Source organism: Barbatula barbatula (assembly GCF_947034865.1).
Source record: "Barbatula barbatula genome assembly, chromosome: 20".
Classification (NCBI taxonomy): domain Eukaryota; kingdom Metazoa; phylum Chordata; class Actinopteri; order Cypriniformes; family Nemacheilidae; genus Barbatula; species Barbatula barbatula.
Window position 1 is genome coordinate 7,473,543 of NC_136783.1, and position 19,387 is coordinate 7,492,929.

Here is a 19,387-nt window from a genome sequence, read left to right on the forward strand (position 1 = left end):
AAAACATTTGTCTCTTGGTGGATGCATTTTGCACTAATTTGTGCTCTTACCCATGATTTGTATTATTATTATTTAGACTTTAAAAATATTAAGTTGATTTCATTTTATTCGTTTTTATTGTTAAAACATTCAACAGTATTTCACAAAATGAAGGTCCACATCATAAAACATTAAAATATAATAACTACTATCTATGCGGCAATAATTGTTACTGTGATAAAATAATGGTAAGTGTGCTACAGTAAATGGGCGAGTCTCAATCGGAAGTGATCATCCCTATGCCCTACTCCCTCCGAAGAGAAGCGCTGTGTGAACTCTGGAGGAGTAGAACAGCTGTCTGATAATGTGTAATAATGTGATCGTTTCAATCGCGCTTCGAGCCATAAAAACGTCACTTTTTCTTCGTCTCGTTGTGATTTGCCCCCGCACAGAAGTGCCCTTCAAGAGCGCTAAACGTCGTTTTGATTTAGCCCGGTGCTGGTGAGGGCGTGGCTTCAGAGAGTCACGTGCTCGTCTGTCTGCGGAGTCTCTTCGGTTCAGTCGCGCTGAAGATGGCCGCGGTAGAGCCGCGCGAGCCCGTTCGGCAGGGAATGCGGATCGCGGTGTTGTGTCTGTGCTGGTATACTGTCAGCTCGGGGGGCAACGTGATCAACAAAATCATCCTCAACAGCTTCCCCTACCCGGTCACCGTCTCTCTCTTTCACATCCTGTCCATCATCGTGTTCCTGCCGCCCCTGCTGCGAGCATGGGGGGTACCGCGAACCGAGTTCCCGACCCCGTACTACCGCTGGTTCATTCTGCCGCTCGCTTTCGGGAAATACTTCGCCTCCGTGTCGGCACATTTCAGCATCTGGAAGGTCCCGGTGTCATACGCACACACTGGTGAGTGACTTTAACTAAAGGCTTCGTAGCGATGATGGTGCGTGACTATGTGTACAGGCCTTGACGTTTACACAAAATGACACAATTGGGTGCAAACGTCACCAGCATCTTTGTGTTGCATGTCATTTTAAATGTAATGTTGATTTCTCTGTATAAGTTTATTTATTTGGAATTCTTGCTATGCGCGTTCGTGTTATGTGTGATGTAAAGTCATTACTAATTGTAATAAAAAATAATTAAATTAAAGCACGTAATAGAAACTGTGGCCGCAGCTGTTACTATTATCAGCATTTTACGGACATTTCGTTTCATTCACGAATGTAATAAATGACTTCAGGGCTTTGTTTTTAACATTAAGTTTGATAATGTTACATTAGTAGTGCCGAGATAACATTTGTGTGTACTTTATTGACGCAACCTTAGACTGCGTCACTTACGTCTTGTAGTCAAAATGATCATTTAGTATTTTCCGTCACTTCTATATTAATTCTACTTCATCGTGGACGTTTTCTTATCATTGTAAGTATTTTTGCAAGTCCACGTCACTTCCGGCTTCTTAATTCATAGTGCCACATCATCCACCTGCGGGACTGCTCCTCTCTACGGGCATCAGAAGTTTGGCCTGGGGGTGTGTGCACATTTTGTGCTTCAGCTCCCTTTTGTTTATAAGAAGCTGGTGACGTGCATTGTAGCGAGTGTTGCCAAATAGAAAACCCTTTATTATTGTATGCAAATGTGCAACAACCGGAGGCAAATAACTTGTTTGCAAAGAAACGTGCTTTTCTACAAAGAAACATTTAGTAAATACTTTAGCCAGTCTTACTTATTAAACACTAGGCTCTTTGTTTCTCATTTTTAAAGAGGTTAACGCATTTAAGCTGGAACTTAAATGGTTTTCCTAAAATAAACAAATCAAATAGAAAAGTGTATTGTTTTGTCATACAATGAAGGTGAATGGTGACCCAGGCTTCTTATCCGATCAACAGAACAAACTTTGAATCACGATCCAGACTGTTATTGTTTCTCTAAGAGACGTTGAGAAAGAGAACTTCCTCTTTCATATCCCAGAATTGATTTTCTTTTGCATTTATCGTCAAGCAACAACCGATGCATTCGAGTTTGGCATCATTTGAGTTCAGCTGGGAGTGATGTTTGAAACACCGGGTGCAAATACTTCACAGAGGAACATGTGGTTAAATAAAACGCTTTTATTATTAGAAGATGACTGAATGCATTTGGTTTCATTCCCTCTTTCCCAGTGAAGGCCACCATGCCCATCTGGGTGGTTCTGCTGTCACGGATAATCATGAAAGAGAAGCAAACCACCAAGGTCTGTCCTCATCTAAACATGCTTCCTAAAAAACTGAATTTGCTGTGTTTGCTATTTTTATCTTAGTCATCGAAATAAGAACATATTGTAGACTGTAAATGCCGATTTATTACAAAAAAAGCTTTATTGTTGTTTTTATGCTCAGGTTTATGTGTCTCTCATACCCATCATCGGAGGTGTCCTGTTGGCCACGGTCACTGAATTGTCCTTTGACCTCTCTGGATTGATCAGCGCGCTGGCAGCCACACTCTGCTTCTCCTTACAAAACATATTCTCCAAGAAGGTAGACGACATTAACCGAAATGACCTAGTTTACAATTGCTTATTGGTTAGGTTTAGTCTTGCCGTTACTGTATGACAGTAAGGTTCTGTCGTTTGCATGTCTAAGATATCTTATATTGTTATATAAATAAACATATATTGTTTATTTGTGGGTCTGTTTCAGGTCCTGCGTGACACGAGGATCCATCACCTTCAGCTGCTGAACATGCTGGGGTTCAATGCACTTATGTTCATGCTGCCCACATGGCTCTTAGTGGATCTCTCCAGCTTCCTCATGGAAGGAGATATGGTACATTATGTCTTTTTATATCGTTGTTTATTTACAAATAAAATTGTGAAAACTGTTCTTGCTTTAGGAACAGAAGACATTTTTATATTGTAATTTTTGTCAATTTAAGATTTTACAAATTTCTTTGGTTAGTAAATTATGTTTACTTGTCCTGATATTGCTTTTTGTAAAGTCATTTTGCACATAGACCTGTGTGATGAAAGTCCATTTGAATACGTTTGTAAAAATGTTTACACTTCCTGGAAAAAGTATTTACAGTAAATGCGGTATCGGTAAAATAATTTGGCAATGTTTTTATTAGCTTCAAAGTGTAAGGAAATGTATTCTTAATAGAGATTCTAAGCTTTGGAAACTATACGTCACTTTAATCTTTACTGATGTCTTTCTGTAGGCGGACATTACCAACGGGACAGGAACCATAGTGCTGCTTCTCATCAGCGGCTTCTGCAACTTTGCACAGAACATGATCGCTTTCAGCGTGCTAAATCTGGTCAGCCCGCTCAGCTACGCCGTGGCCAATGCGACAAAGAGGATCATGGTCATCACAATATCCCTACTGATGCTCAGAAACCCTGTCAACACCACCAATATTATCGGCATGCTGACGGCAATACTGGGCGTCTTCCTGTACAATAAGGTTATTACTACATTCAGCAATCTAATAGTCTATTGTCAATGTTGTGTTTTAAATAAGAACTTCAGTTCTCTTAACTCCTTAGTGCTAGTGCTACGGTGTATTGAAAAAGTAAAATTGCGATACCATCATTTTGTACAGTTCCTATTTCGTAACGTAACCCGTCTCATTTCATCGGTTGGTTTTCCTCACCAGGCAAAATACGACACCAACCAGGAAGCCAAAAAGAAACTGCTGCCGGTTTCAGCGCAGGATATGGTTTCATTTGACAAGCCACAGTCCAACGGCACCGGTCCTTTCACGCACACTACAGACTTTCAGCACGGCCGGAGCACTGTGCTCACCGACCACTTTCAGTACAGCCGACAGGCCTACACAACAAACCACAACTCCAGCCAGTATGTTGTGTGAGTCAGGCACTTGGAAGGACTCTAAAGACTGATCTCAGACCTCCGTATTTGAGAACGGGCGGCTGCTTCTTTCATACAGACCTGGAGTAGTTGAAGTTGGAAAAGGAATGTTCTCTCATCCTACTGCGTTTTTTTCTTTCCCCCACAGAGCTGTTATTTATTTTGTTGCAGATCTTGTGTTGTTCATTTCCCATTTGTGAAGGCAGTCAGTGAGAAAATGTGTGCGTCGAATCATTGTTGTGGGAAAAAAAATGGCACTTCAAGGATCAAATAGTGATTTGCTCGAGGCGCATTTAAATGCGGTTTAGAATGTAAGGCCCCGCTGTAATGTTACTGTAAGTGAGTGAGTGAGTGAGTGATAGACAAACATCAAGACCTCTGCCATACATCATACACTGGCTCACAGCAAATACCAAGGCATCAGGGTATTAGTCAATATTCCTGTTTGGGTTTGTGCCTCCTGTTTGTAAATATTTTATTTATTTTTATAGTGGAAGGTGCGTTTATTAGACCATATCATAAACTGGAAACACCTCTTGGAATGTCAATATCTGTGAAGAAATTTGTAAGGTTTTTTCTTTTTTCCCCACTTTTGGGGTTATGATAGGAGGGGGGTCTTTGTACAAGATCATGTGAATCATTAACATACATGATTATTATTATTATTTGTATTACTTTCTTATAGGTGAAGCAGTAAGTGTAAAATGACAGTGGACATTTATATGCAATAGATGTCACTTGTGAATTTGTTGAACAATATTAAAATTCTTGTCGAGCATTTATAGAACTGGTTAGTTAAAAACAATTCTTATGTTCTCCATCAGATGTTAAAAACTGTTTTTGTAAGATTGAGGATGTTTAGAAGCTGCTGTTTCTCAATGTGATACTGTGAGGACAGTCCTGCAAAAAAAGTGCAATATTGTTTTCAATCATGATATCTAGAAGTCTTTCAATGACTTTTATGGGGGACATGTGCATATAACACACTGTGCTCATTGGCAGGCCCAGAGGAAATCCACAGACCTTAAACAGAGATTTTCTGTACTGGTCTAAACATGATACAGATACAAATCTGCAGAGTTTCACAGTAACTTCATGCCAATTTGAGTTTTTTTCCCCTCTATTTACCGATCTTTTCTTTTTTCTCTAAAGTGTCTTGCTGCTGGAAAGTTTGACACAGCTTGGCAAAAGCATGCACAGTGTCGGCATTACTCTGAAAAGATAAAATGTAGAGTTTTTTATACATATTTAGTTGCGTATGCATTTGGAGCAGCACCATAATGATGTGTCTTGACCGATGAGCTTCATGGAAGATTTCAAGAGTTCAAACGTCTTGAAGTGGTTTATTGATATTGTGTATAATGTCAGCAGCTTGGAATGAAAGGTTTTCTGTGGGTGTGGTATATAATCATATTGCCTGTTTTTATTGGTTCGCAGCTCTCACTGTTAGTCTCAGACGTCACTGGGGGGAGTGGCTTTGCTCGACTTCTTTTCTTTGGTGCATATTTGTTTTACACTTCTTTTTGAGCCAGCTAATTGTAATTTCTTTGTAAACGTAAACAATATTGAACAGACATGTTTATTAAGACATTGCCAATGCGACAGTTCAAAGTACACAGTAGATTTTCATAAATTGACCCTAAACCCTGAATATAATCATCGGACCAGTACCAACAATACAGTGACCTTCCCATTCAGATAATCATATAATACTGTAGTATTTGATGTTCATTGACTTGTTTTGATCAGCTTCTGAATCTTTAAGCTCTTAGACCTTCATGTGGGATTCATGTGTGTCTCTATATTATGACATATGTCATGTTGAGTCTCATTTAGTTATTTTTCTATGGTTTGGAAATCTGTTGTCACACTTTTGAGTGTTGAGGTAGTTCTTAATTCAACCAGTGTTTGTAATATTTTCTTTTAAGATGCCTTGGTACGGTTAATGTTGCATTTTGTCTTGTCAACCTTAAGGTTACAAGATGAATTATTTTTAAATGTGAAAATAAAGACGAATTGATAAGACGTGCTTTAAACCTCTCCATTAATGCATTTGACCAATGTAGAAAGAAACTGTTCAGAAGATCATCACAACGTCTCAAAAAGGGCTATCCTCCACACAATGTTGGTTATTTTCTTTGTGTCCGGCAGAGGGAGACAAAGCTCCGCCCATTAAAGGCAGCAGGCGACATAACACAGACCTCATCGTCTATAAGCCATTCAGATATAAGGCCTTAGTCACCCAAAAAATACAATTCTCTCATCATTTATTCAGCCTCAGGTCATTTCATATCTGTTTAAATTACTAGTATATTTGGAAGAATGTTAGCCATTTTCCATTCTGTGAGTTCATTGACAAATTAAAGGGTGCTCTTAACTGTTTGTTTTCCTAAATCCTTCAAAATATCTCACTTTGCGTTCAACAAAACAAAAAAAGATACACAATTTTGATCCTATTATGGATGACGTCACAGAACTGAAAATTGCTAACATTCTAACAAAATTCTTTCTATGGGTTTAACAGAACAAAGAAATGTAAACAGGTTTGAAACAACCTGAGGGTGAGAAATGATGACAGAATTTTCTTTTTGTGTGAACTAAATTTTTTTTAATATTTCAAAAATTTGTCAATAATGATCTTAAGGTAATATAGAAACAGTAAACCCTTCTCCTGATTTGTACAAACTTTCTTTTAAAACTTTCAGCATGAGCAGGTGAAGCCCGTTTATGTTACAAGTTTACATATGTAGCCAAACGCCCACAGTGGTCCAGTTGTATCATTTCTAGGGCACTTCCTGCTGTGTTGATCCAGTGCGTGCATGGCCCCTCATCTGTCACCAGCACTTCAGGAAACTACCACGCGCTTGACATGAAACTTTACAAATAAAACACATGGTAAGGTCAAATGTACTTTTACATGAGTGCTTTTTAAATTCTCTTTTATGATCAATGTTGATAAAAGGATTCATTCAATGTAGGCAAATCAGTTTATTTTACATAATATCTCATTGCTGTCTTCAATTTTGGGGCATCACAGACTTCGGTTGCATAATCTGAATGCGTGTATGGTGCTCTTAACACGGATAAACTCGAGTAACCTTTAACTTAAAAAGAAAGGTGGATGATACTTGAATGTTTTCTAATCCTGGATTATCCAGTCTTTATCTTGTTTTCCTGTCCCTTGTTTGACACTGTAGATTTGGCACTTTTTTAAGTGATAAATGTGAAGTTGCTCAAACACTGGTTAAGCGTGTTTAAAGGGATAGTCCACCCGCCTGCCTCGTCTGTGTTTTTTTACGTTCAAAGGAAAGTCTTCTTTCATCTGCAGTATATTCTGTTATAATATTTGTTTGCTGAATTATTTTTGAAATGATAAGTTTTACTTTTTTTCTCAATTGTTTCCTGTAGAGGTTTAAAGTGGAAAAGGGGGATTCATTGATGTGTGTATAGTTTGTTATAGGAGGTGTATTTCGTCATTTGTCTACAGTAACATATCATTTGCCTGAATGCAGTTTCAATGTTCTTCTGCAAATGTTGGGCCGTATCTGCCATGGACATCTATGATCAATATTAGCTGTTCTGTGGCTGAACATTTTGCATTTATTGCCCATAATTTCAATATTCGATTATATCCTTGAAAAAACTTCTTTAAATTAATTAATCGCAACATTCTCATTCTTCCAAAAACAAAGTTTGATTTCTCGCTTCTCAGCCTAAATATCATCCTTCTTCTGTGCCTTTTTAAAGTGTGGGTGAATGCCAAGTGTGTGGATTGAGACCATAGAATAGATAAACTAAGGCTTTTCTTTTTCTTTTGTCTGCGACACACATTGCGTATTTAGCAAGGCATGCAGCTGATTGGCTGATGCTTGACTATCGTGTCTATAGCAACCGCTGCTGAGTGATGTGTTGCTACAAAGGTGTGTGGTTGAAGACATTTCCTGTGTCTCACTATTGTTCTGAGTCTACTGTTCACTTCTTGAACAGCATTTGGTACAGTTCCACAATGCACAATCCAGTTACTTTATTCTGTGTTGAATGACTTGCGATTATGTGAGGGATTGTAAGAAAAAACTCCAAACAAGAACTATTTTTTTCATCAATATTTCAAATGAGATAACTGTGAAAAAGCTTAAAAGGATAGTTTTTCTTAGATATTGCAAATCTGTTTGTTTTTTCAACCTCAGGTTGGTTCAACCCGCATCACTTTGAATGTATGGTAAGGACGATCACTTTCTTTGCGTGTTTATTGTAAAGGCCTCAACCATGTCTTTGTTATTATATCGACTGTCTGAGGTCTGTGGGTACTTGTCATGATGAAAACTCTTTCTGATTCTAAGGGAGATACATGTAAAAATTTTATCACAGAGAATTGATTCATATGAGATAAGGTGATCGGTTTGGTAGGCGAGATTTACATTAGATTTATTTATTTGAAGATGAATGAAAAAGACAATGAAAAGAGTTCATGTTGCAAGTTAAAAGGGTTTACATGTATCCATTTTGAATAAAGGGACTTTCAAGTATGAGAGCATTTAACATTTTGTCAACATGACTATCTTGAAGTCATTAATGCGATTTTATATATGCAGTATATCATTTTTTCCTTCTCCTCTCCACCTGATTTTACGTTTTTACTTTTTTCCATATATGAAAAGTTGAAAATGCTAATGGCAAAACTAATGCGTATGGTTACACTGCATCCCACTGTAAAAAAACAACAACAACAACATTGTTTTTAATTGAAATACGGTCAAAACCCGTCAAACTATAGAAAAAGACTTAAGAAAAACGTAATTTTACAGGGAAACGTTTTTACAATATATTTATGGAGCCCCAGCTGCTGTAAAGTTTCAGTTTTTTCTGTCTATTTTCGAAATACGGTCAAACATTTTGCAATTCCTGAAAAAGAGCACACATTTACGAAATAAACCGTGAATGCCATGTCATTTTACAGGGAAAATGTAAATTCACATTACGTTATGATGACATCATACGGTGTTTTTAATTAGTCCGACATTTCAGCTGATGTCAATCTTATGTTATGTAACCCTTACCATATTGTAATCATGGACATGATTTGGCATTTTGTCCTAAATATATAGTAGAGGAGCTCACACTGGTCTAGAAATAGAGTCTGGGCAGCTGTCTGTGTTATCTCTGGTATATGTCTGGCCATGTGTTGAACTGAAATGTCTAATTTCTTCATTGACACCTGGTCTAGTGGTTTTAGGTCTATTATAGTCAATTCTAGCGATCGCACCTAAGAACAGACTTACTTCTGCTAAAGCACTTCTGCATTAAACTAATGATTCTGACCAACAAAAACTATTCATACAATAGATACATACAGTTGAACACTGTTATTAGGCTTGAGTCAATTGTTTAAAAAAGAATAGATCAAGCTGTCGGGTTGGATTACATTAAACAAATCAACTCCTCTTTTCAGAGCCTTCATAAGCACAAGCTTCGCCCCTTAGATGATATTATCGGCCAACTCAATATATTTCTTTTTTGTCAAAAACAGCACAGACTTCATAGAAAGCTGATGGATAAAGTCTAGCGCTGTGCAATGACATGAAATATTCTGCATCGATGCATAACAGCGAAAGCTTGAAACTTTATATCTAACATTACATAGTTTTCATGTCAAACTATTCAATGTAAATCAATATATTCGTTCAGAATCATAAGACAAACTGTTAATGCAGCTCGCAGGGCCATGGATTCATGAATTGTACATCCACCTGTTGCACAAGCGAGATGAACAAACTCTGTGTTGCAGAGTAAGTCTCGGGTTGACAAAACCAGAAAAACCCAACCTGGTTTAGATCAGAAACATTACACACATTAACCAGGCAGGAATAAACACTGCTGCAGTGAAAGTTTGAGAAGACAACTACTGACTATATCAATGCAAGCGAATCAACTGAATTTTAAAGTTTATACGATTTTTACAAAAAGATCAAATAAAAACAGGTTTGCTTCATTACTTTTAGAAGCTTTATATATTGAAGTATGTATTTACGTATACGTACAGTATACAGTTATATTCAGTTAAGTGCTTCGTTTACTAAGAATCGATATTGAATATTTATCAACTTATGTAATAATTATATGAGTTATATGAATTATACATCATTATAATCAATAAAAAATAAATATAATTAACAATTAGCAGCAAAACATCTACCCTCCAACATCTTTTCGCTTTAAACTTTTGTTTATTTGGAGCGCGATACAAGGGGAGTGGCTTCACTGCGTCATATATATATATATGTCACTTTTCTCAGAGCTGATTGGTCCAGTTTTGGTTTGCGGTCTCTATCCCAGAATAAAACCTGCTCCAGGTTAGCTGTTTCGTGTAAGTTACTATGGCAACGAAACTTCTTAAAACCAATCCACCTTCTTGAGCCTGAGAACTCAAAGTATGCTCAATCTATCCACAAACTCACCTGGATATGACCGAAACAAGCAATAGGTCTCAGGCATCATTTTAATTCAATATTAAATGTATATATTCTATAAATTCTCCCCGAGATCTCGACGTCAGACATGAAATTACATCTAAACGCTGTAAAAAAAGTTCAATCAGTTTGTCCCTTTATGTAGTTCGGTTGTGTTAAAGGACCACTTGAAATAAAAAATCTGTCATCATTTACTCTCCCTCGAGTTGTTTCTAATCTGGATACATTTCCTTATAAGAATGCTTATAACCAAACAGATCTCGACACCCATTGACTCCCATAGTAGGAAAAATGACTTTATGATTTTATTTGTTCTGGTGAACACAAAAGAAGATATTTTGAAGAATGTACGACAGCAAACAGTTCTGGGGCACCTTTGACTACCAATGTATTTTTTCCTACTATGCTAGTCTATTATTTCATGAATTACTCACTTTCTTTCTTCTGCAGAACAAAAAGAGGATATTTTGAATAATGTTGGTAACAGAAAACCGTTGGTACCCATTGACTTGCATTGGTTTTGCGTCCGTACAATAGAAGTCAGTGGGGACCCATGATTTTTGGTTACCAACATTTTTCAAAATATCTTCTTTTGTGTTTTGCAGAAGAAATAAAATCACACAGGTTTAAAATAACGAGAGGGCGAGTAAATGATGATTTGTTTTAAGTATTGTCAATGTGATTCCCGTGTTTGTATTTTGAAAAAAGTTACCAGATTCTGTCAACTTTACATGATCGTGACAGAGGTATGAATATTTTAACTTTGCACAGAATTCAAACATTCTCATATCAACGTGTGTATTTTAACATTTACTTGGAATATCATATAGACTTTCATTGCAAGTGTATTACAGTAAAAGCAACTTTCACTTGTTAAGAGTCTAAATTTCTATGTGAAAGTTGAAATGAAAGTTCACACCTGGACACAAACATTCTCTCTCTCTCTCTCCCCTCGTGTTGGTTAATATTGTGTGGTAAAGTACACAGGGTCAGATGTTGTGTAGATGGTTGTTGATGTGACAGAATCAGCTAAAACTGTGTCAGGTTGCATCTGCCCCAGTTTGTCCCTCTTAAACTACACAGAGCTCCTGACTCCAGTGCACATTTAATATTATGATATTTAAAATGTCTTAACACATTCATTCAAGCACATTAAAGCCACTACCTGAAACCTTTTAAACTTAACATTTTCTGTACAGGAGGAAAATGTGGACGTCAAGGCCCTCCGGGCAAAATTTCACGCTCAGTTAGAAAAGGCAACTTGTGGAGGCGGAGCTCCCATCAAACCTCATGTGATTAGCGCGTCGGCAGAGTCCCTAACCAATGGGGCGCTCAGAAACAAGCCTTCAGCCGCACCTCCGAGACCAATCCTACCTCTGCACTCTTCGAGCGAGCCAAAGATGTTTGGTTCGGGTCCTCAAGGAGTCTTCCCAAGACCTCCTCCCGCCCATCGCGTGGCAAGCCAGGAGTCTCCAAAAATGCCCTCTACGGAGGTCGGGGGGCCAAACAGAGTCAAACTCACAGGTGAACTTCTACAGAGCAAGCTGTTGAAACAACAGAGCGTAATGAAGCTGCCTTCACCTCTCAGGCCGTTGTTGCCGAGTCAGAAGAGCGTGACGGAGGTGGCTCCTCTGAGAAAGCCGCTTCCAACAGTCGGCCCACGGCCGTCAAAGCCGAAACGTCCTCCTTCTGTTAATCTGGATCATTTTAGGAGGAAAGCCCCAGCTGTTCTTCCCAAAAGACACATGGAATCAATAAACCTTAGAGGTAGGAGGCTTGAATATACCTTCTTTTTTTATTTAAGTGTAAGTGTGTGGTTTTCATGTTAAACTTGTGATTTATTATCAGGACCGGCGAGACCTCCAAATAAACCCAGCAGCCTGATGACTTCATCTCTTTCAGAATTGTAAGTGAAGTGTCTTTAAAATGTGGTTGCTCAGCATTGCTTGGTTGCATAAACAGTTTGGATGGGACAAAAAAAAGAAATGTCAGACGAAAACACCCTTTTACGTGCATCGAGCGATCATCTAGCGATGCAATGTTTCGGTGTTTTGCTCGGGCTGGAAGTATGTGGGTGCAGAGCAATGCATTGTGGCATTTCCTGACTCTTGTGTACAGTAAAGTCATAAGTTTGATATCCTCTGAATATGTCTCCGCTGATCTGGTATTTTCATGTCGATGTATTGTCATTGATTGAGTTAATATGTCATCTTAACACTGATTTTTGTTTTTGATTTGGGTTAGAAGTGTAGAATCAGAGCAAGAGACCTACGATGACATCAGCTCACTCCCACCACCTCCTTTACCGCCCCCCAAAGCCAGAGGTAAACATCACAACTGTCCGATTAAGACAACGGGCTAGCCCTGCACATTAAATGGGATAGTTCACTCAAAATACAACTTTGGTAGTGATTTATTCACCCTTATGTGGTTCAAAACCTGTTTGTTCTGTGGAACACAAAAGAAGATATTTTGAGAAACGTCTCAGTGGTTTTGTGTTCATATACAATGGAAGTCAATGGTGGACAGTGTTGTTACCAGCGTTCTGCAAAATATCTTATTTTGTGTTCTGCCGAAGAAAGTCAGTTTTAAATGACATGAGGGTGAATAAATACAGGTTGGTGTAAGAAATTATTTCATGACACACCTTGCTTTCTCTAAGATTTCTAAATCTCGAGAAGAGAGAAGCACGAGAGTCTCAATTTCTCTCACTATTTAGGGATTTTAATGAAACAATTTGAGATTTTCTCTGCTTTAAACCACAGAGATGGATTTTTGCAATGAAATTAATTTATTAAACAGCATATCTGTGTTCTCGTGTTGCAGACTCATGGACTGAAGGATATCCATCTCAACCTGATGAGGTGAGTGTTGTCATTTAGCAGAAACTTTGTTGAATACTGCCCTTTCAAGAGTTTTAGCAATAAAAGGGTGGAGAGAGACAGGTCTGTAACTGTCGGTGGTAGCAGGGTCCAGTGTGGGTTTCTTAAGTAGGGGCTTTAGCTGGGCCTTGTTTGAATGTGGATGGATAAGTGCCGGTGAGCAGGGAGGTGTTGATGATGTGTGCGAGTGCAGGTTTTGCACACACATGTTTTATGTGTGTTTGTGAGAATAATCATCAGAGAGAGAATATTCATTCATGGATCTTTTACTATAATAGTTTTTAATTTATTTATTCATGTGTCGTTTGTGTTTATAGGACAGCAATGAAGACATTTATGAAGACATAGAAAAGTAAGTCGGTGTTCATTTGAAACTCTATTCACACCTGTGCAAAAACACAGATGGTCTTCAGACTGTTTGTCATACAAAAGTTGAGTTCATTTCACACTACCTGATGTCATTTAAAGAGCTACTGTGATTCATATTAAAAAAATCTTAATGTTTTTTTTGTATTAAATTGTTTCATGCAGAAACTCAAATATTTACAGTGCAAATTTCCTCCAGTTCAAACATATCACTGAAGCAAAAATAAGTCAGATTGGTCCACTTTCTCATCACACATGAGATCGCTTTAATATCTCGGTATTTCTCAAAGACGCCAATGAATAGCATGGATAAATTATAAATGGATAGCAAACGAAAACTTTTTTACAGCGTCCTGCATCTCAGATATTTCGATTGAAAGAAAAAAACGAAATCTCACACATGTCTCTGTCATTAAAGTTTCAGCAAAGATCTCAACAATGTCACAAATTGAACTCAGATTTGTCAAGTCCGCAATCAAAACTCAATATTATTATTGAAGATCTCCTTATATTTATCATCAAATCTACTCAGATCCAGATTATTTAAGCTCTTTATTCTACATTCATTTCACTCTTCCATTATACTCTTCACATGTTTTAACAATAGTCTAATTTGTTTCTGTTTTAAAGTCTCTGAAGCAGTTTCACAAGAAACATACAACTGAAAACTCCAACTATCTCGTTTTGCACAACAGTCACGATACTTCCTGTCCTTCTGAAACCTTGCACGTCCTATAGTTCACCTTTATTCAGGAAATGGAAGAAACGTTCTTTTTAAATGATTTAAAGCACTTTTTATTGGTTAGATATTTGCAAAACCCAGTGACATAGAGGGACTAATAAAATGTCAAAAGAAAACGCTAAAGATGGGGATACAATGTTTCTGAAGGACGGCGGCGATGTTTTTAGCGCAAAATGATTTTTGAAATCTGTCTGTATGTTGCAGACCAGAAGAGATTCCTCCTCCCGTCCCTGCTGAAAGGAAATTCCCAAAAGAAGCTAAAAAGCAAGTAGAGCTGGACAAGAAAGAGCTCAAGGAAAAGCAGAAACGTGAAAACGAGTATAAAAGGAGATTTAAGGTATTAACTGTATTGGTGTTCCTGATATATTTGTACAGTATGTGCTTTGCCACAGCCTGCAGTTATTAGCCCATTCATGTGTATTTGTATGGTTGTGAGCAGCTGAACGGACCCATTGAGGTGATACACATGGCTCGTGTAAGAGACGACTGGCAAGGTGGCAAAAACGATCTGAGCATGCACCAGGGGGAAAATGTGGAGATTATCCGTGTGAACCACAATCCGGAGGGCAAATGGCTGGCACGAGACATGAGGGGAAGCAGTAAGTCTATATACAAGATTATATTAATATGTAAAATATTTTTTTATGTTGCTATGTAAGATCAATTAATTTCAATTGTTTATTATTATAATTAGTGCTTTAAACTTAAAAAAAAGTTTTGTTACATTTTTCCAATCATTTTAAGGCCAATATTTTATTTTATTTCTATAAACAAAAACGTGACTAAACCTATCCCCTTTTTAACCGGCACCCGAGCTGTGTTTAAAGTATTTTTTACATTGTGTCTTGCCACATAAACATCCACTGCGTGATTTTTGCAAACTGAAGAAGTAAAACATGATTTCATTGTTATTGGCGATTCTGACAATAGATCTTAACTTCTGCTTTGCTGAAAACTGATCTAGATTATAAAGAGTCAAACATATCTGCATTTATCCGCTTCAGTTGGTTACATCAGTAACTCATGTGTGGATGTGGATTATGAGGAAGTGAAACGGAAAATCCGTGGTCAAACCCTGCCCCCCTACATCCCTCCTGTAGGCCAGACCTTCGAGCAGGAAGTCTATGATGATATTGACTCCAATGACCAACTCAACAGGTGAGTCGTGTTATAATGAAGTTGCTTAAATTATATTACGAAGGGGAGGTTTCCCGGACAGGGATAAGACTCGTCCAATACTAAAATAAATGTAAGAGCTGTCCAAACTGAAAATAACTCGTACTGACATACAGCGCCCTCCACTACTATTGGCACCCTTGCTAAATATGAGCAAAGAACGCTGTAAAAATAAATCTGCATTGTTTATCCTTTTGATCTTTTTTTAGAAAATCTACAATATTACAATATTTCATTAAAGTAAAACAGTTTGAAGTCGGGGGAATATCACATTATGAAAAAAGATGTTCTCTAATACACCCTGGTCACAATGATTTGCACCACTAGAAATCAATTTGAGTTAAATATCTCCTAAATTTATACCCATTGATATTTACTTTTTCTGAGCACCAAGGTGACTAGAAACATGATGTTGTCCAGTCGTGACTTCTTGTTTCACAGGAGAATAAATAACACAAACCCCCTTAATCATTCATCACAATGGGTAAAACCAAAGAATATAGTTCTGATGTGAAGCAAAAGATTGTTGAGCTACACAAAATACAAAATGGCTTTAAGGAAATAGTTAAAACGATCATAAAATGTCAACATCAGTGCAATGATCAAGTAGTTTTAATGGACTGGAGATGTTGAAAATCTGCTTGAAACAGGATGTGTGTCTATATTGTGTCAATGCGAGGTGAGGATTTTGAGTTGCCAAAGACTCTTCAAAGAGCACAGATGGAGAATTGCAGAAATCAGTTAGATTTTGGGGTCAGAAAGCATTTAATAAAAATAAAGGAAAACTGCACCTCCTTCACCACAAGATTATTGGGACACTGTTCAAGAAACAAATCTTCTTCTTTAATGCAAAAACAAACTCCACCATATTAATCTGCCATACTGGAACTTCAAGCAGGACTGGGGTCTATGGCCATATAAAACATGCCCATGTCCAAAGTTAAAAATGCTGTCAGATCTTTATTGCTGTGGACCTACTTTTATATCAGAGATTCTGGAGATCTTGTTCAGATGCATGGCTTCATGTTCTATATCAAATACCAACAGATATAAAAATCTAAACCCGACATGCTCTTATAGAAATATATTATAATGGGTCGTGGTTAGATCTTCCATCAGCACACTGGTTCAAAACAAACATCCAAATCAACAAAAAATGTGTCACTGAAGGCAAAAATCTAGATCCCTGACCTGAACCCTTTAGAAAATGAGCGGGATGAACTGAAGATAAGAGAGCACCAACATTTGAAGGATCTTAAGACATTCTGTATGAAGGAATGGACTCGAATGACTTGCCACATATTCTCAAACCTCCTCAGACATAAAAGAAAAGACTGAGAGCTGCTTTTCATGCAAATGGAGGTGGCAGAAAGTTTTGACCAATAATTGTGAACAGGGTATATTAGAGATTTTCATAATTGGATATTCCCCCCACTTCAGATTGTTTTACTTGTTGTAAACGTTGTTTAAATGTTGTAATTTTGTAGATTTCTTTAAAAAAAAGATTAAAAGGAGAAACGATGCATATTTATTTTTACAGCCTTCTTTGCTCGAATTCACCAAGGTTGCCAATATTAGTGGAGGGCACTGTATCTTGAAAATACCAGAACACAAGAAAGGCAGTTTTGTAAGGCACTTTTGTAAAAACTACTTGTTAACTAGTGTTAAAACACTTTTGTCAACTTTCTATTAAACTAAGGCCTAAGTCCTGTCCGGGAAACTGCCCCTAAATGTTATATACTCAAGATTAAACTCTTGTTGTTTTCTTTTTATTCCAGCAGTTTTCATAGTGACGGTGAGTAGACACACACAGCCTGCATTGTTTAAGAAAAGTCATGTGACTGACATGTGATTGGTTTTCGTCTTTCTCAGATGTGTACGATGACGTGGAAATCGAGAATGATGAGTTTCCTCCCCCTCCGCCAGAGATCAGGTGTCTGTCCTCAGTTTTCATTTTAAAAGATGACGTGTTCTTCATATTAAATGAAGTAAACGCAACATCAATAATATTTTTTTGTCACATGAAGTGCAATCTTTGGCTCTTATGGAAAGCTGCTGAACAGTCTCCGTCATTCTGCTATGTACTTGACAACATCTGCACTTTTAACTCTGTGTTAATGGATAACTTTATTCCTATAAACTGCCAGTGGGTTAAAAAAGACTGCATTGTTTTCGGCGACAGTATAACCAGCCATAAAACGAAGCTTTGTTTAATGTGATCTGATGTGTCCTCAGGCAAGATCCCAAAAAGGCCAAACAGCAAGAGAAAGAAGAAAAAGAGTTTCGGAAGAAGTTTAAGGTGAATCTGTCTCACTGTTTGCCACTTTCTCAGCTTTGCTTCTTTCATGCTAAGAATAATAATGTCACACTATTCAACAGTTTGAAGGACCCATCAGATGTCTCTACACCATGACGGTGGATCCTAATGCTAGTCTAAAGAAGGCTGTCAATAAAGAACTGACAGTGGTTCGTGGGGAGATCCTTGATGTTATCCAGGAGACCAGCGACAAGAAAGTTCTGTGCTGTAATAATCAGGGAAAATGTGAGTCACACGCCACCTGGTGGAAATGTATATACTGTACTATACAGCAGCATTCTAACATTTGGCACTTTCCTGAAGCTTATTTTAATGTATTTTATATACATTTTATCATAAAATAAGAGTTTGAAGTTGAAATACATCATTTTTAAGTGCGTGGTGAACTTATTTTTCTTCCCTTTTTCCACAGTTGGATACGTACCCTTGAGTTACCTTCTTTATTCGTACGTAGAGTTTATATATATATATATATATTGTAATAAACATTATTTTGAATGTTTTCTTAATGTCGTGATATGTTTCCTGTTTCAGGGAAAGTGAAGTTTACGATGATATTGACAATGCATCAGGTAATCTTCTTTTACAGTTCATTGAATGACTTAAACGCTGCTATTAAATTAAATTAATTCAGTAATTGCATACATTTTTTGTTATTGTTTGTTTGTTTAATTTCAGATATTTATGATAATGATGACAGTTGACCTGTTTGGAAATGATTATCATTTGTTTTCACCTGAGAAAGTAAAGATTTATGACTTATACAAGGAAAATATGATTCAAAGTTATGTTTATTGTACAATTAAATAGAATAAAATAAAATAATACTGTAAAGCGTTTGATACCTTTTGTAATTATCATGTTTTAGTTATGTAAGGAGTTTTTGTGTTTGTGTGATATGTCAACTCAGCAATGTTGAAATGAAAGTGAATAAAGATCTATATTTGTTCCCTCGGTTTATTACTCATCATGAAATGTGCCTTTCTAAGTAAAGCCTGTGAAAACTATTTCGGTTGTCCACCTCGCGTGAGCTGCGCAGACCAGTCTGCGTATGAAAATTAAGTACCTTGAGAATGTTTCAAAGGCTTCGGGTTGCTCACACAGTACATGATGTCATACGCCGGACGGTCTGCACAGCGCCCCATTAAGCCAAACACACCTTCATGTTTAATGATAAAGCCATTCCATACAGTCTAATAGGAAGAAGAGCTGAATAAACAACAAGCATCTCTCAGACCGTAAGGGAGTAAGTTCAGGCTAGTCCCAAAAATGAGAACTGTATACTTTTGGACTCAAAGAGCTCATCCATGCGACAGAAATAAATACTAAATATCTGGACTTTTTTCGCTTGTCTAAAATGTTATACAGTGTTTAAATTATAGGCTGTGTAGAACATTTATATTTTGACTGATAAGTAGGCTTATATTAAAACTTTTGAGGCCACTGTCTCATTGTAAACATTGTGATTTCACATTTCTTGCATGTGCACACAACAATGAGAAAATGCCCTTTAAAATTTACAATTCTAGGGGTTATTATCTTATCCAAGGGGTATCAACAAGTGTGTCCAAAAATCTTTGTAGAATAAGCAATAATTCTTCTCTTTCCAC

At 37.3% G+C, this 19,387-nt stretch overlaps 2 protein-coding genes across 5 annotated transcripts; both read left to right on the plus strand.

Moving 5' to 3' along the window:
• The first annotated feature begins 474 nt into the window (after positions 1 to 474).
• On the plus strand, positions 475 to 5,855 carry slc35e1 (solute carrier family 35 member E1). The gene is made up of 6 exons (XM_079482847.1): positions 475 to 882; positions 2,142 to 2,212; positions 2,358 to 2,495; positions 2,658 to 2,783; positions 3,175 to 3,420; positions 3,613 to 5,855. The coding sequence occupies exons 1-6, from the start codon at positions 552 to 554 to the stop codon at positions 3,826 to 3,828; spliced, it is 1,128 nt and encodes a 375-aa protein (XP_079338973.1). The 5' UTR covers positions 475 to 551; the 3' UTR covers positions 3,829 to 5,855.
• Positions 5,856 to 6,637: 782 nt separating this feature from the next.
• Positions 6,638 to 18,726, plus strand: LOC306909798 (uncharacterized protein). 4 transcript variants are annotated; one of them, XM_079483837.1, is made up of 16 exons: positions 6,638 to 6,722; positions 11,494 to 12,061; positions 12,143 to 12,200; positions 12,539 to 12,618; positions 13,121 to 13,158; positions 13,494 to 13,528; positions 14,489 to 14,621; positions 14,724 to 14,883; positions 15,289 to 15,442; positions 17,239 to 17,255; positions 17,333 to 17,393; positions 17,696 to 17,759; positions 17,840 to 18,002; positions 18,190 to 18,223; positions 18,312 to 18,349; positions 18,456 to 18,726. In XM_079483837.1, the coding sequence occupies exons 1-16, from the start codon at positions 6,720 to 6,722 to the stop codon at positions 18,479 to 18,481; spliced, it is 1,632 nt and encodes a 543-aa protein (XP_079339963.1). In that variant the 5' UTR covers positions 6,638 to 6,719; the 3' UTR covers positions 18,482 to 18,726. The 4 variants fall into 4 exon arrangements, with proteins under 4 accessions (XP_079339963.1, XP_079339961.1, XP_079339964.1 ...); XM_079483835.1 differs by lacking the exon at positions 18,456 to 18,726 and having other exon boundaries at positions 18,312 to 18,430; XM_079483838.1 differs by lacking the exon at positions 18,456 to 18,726 and having other exon boundaries at positions 17,242 to 17,255; positions 18,312 to 18,430.
• Positions 18,727 to 19,387: the final 661 nt, after the last annotated feature.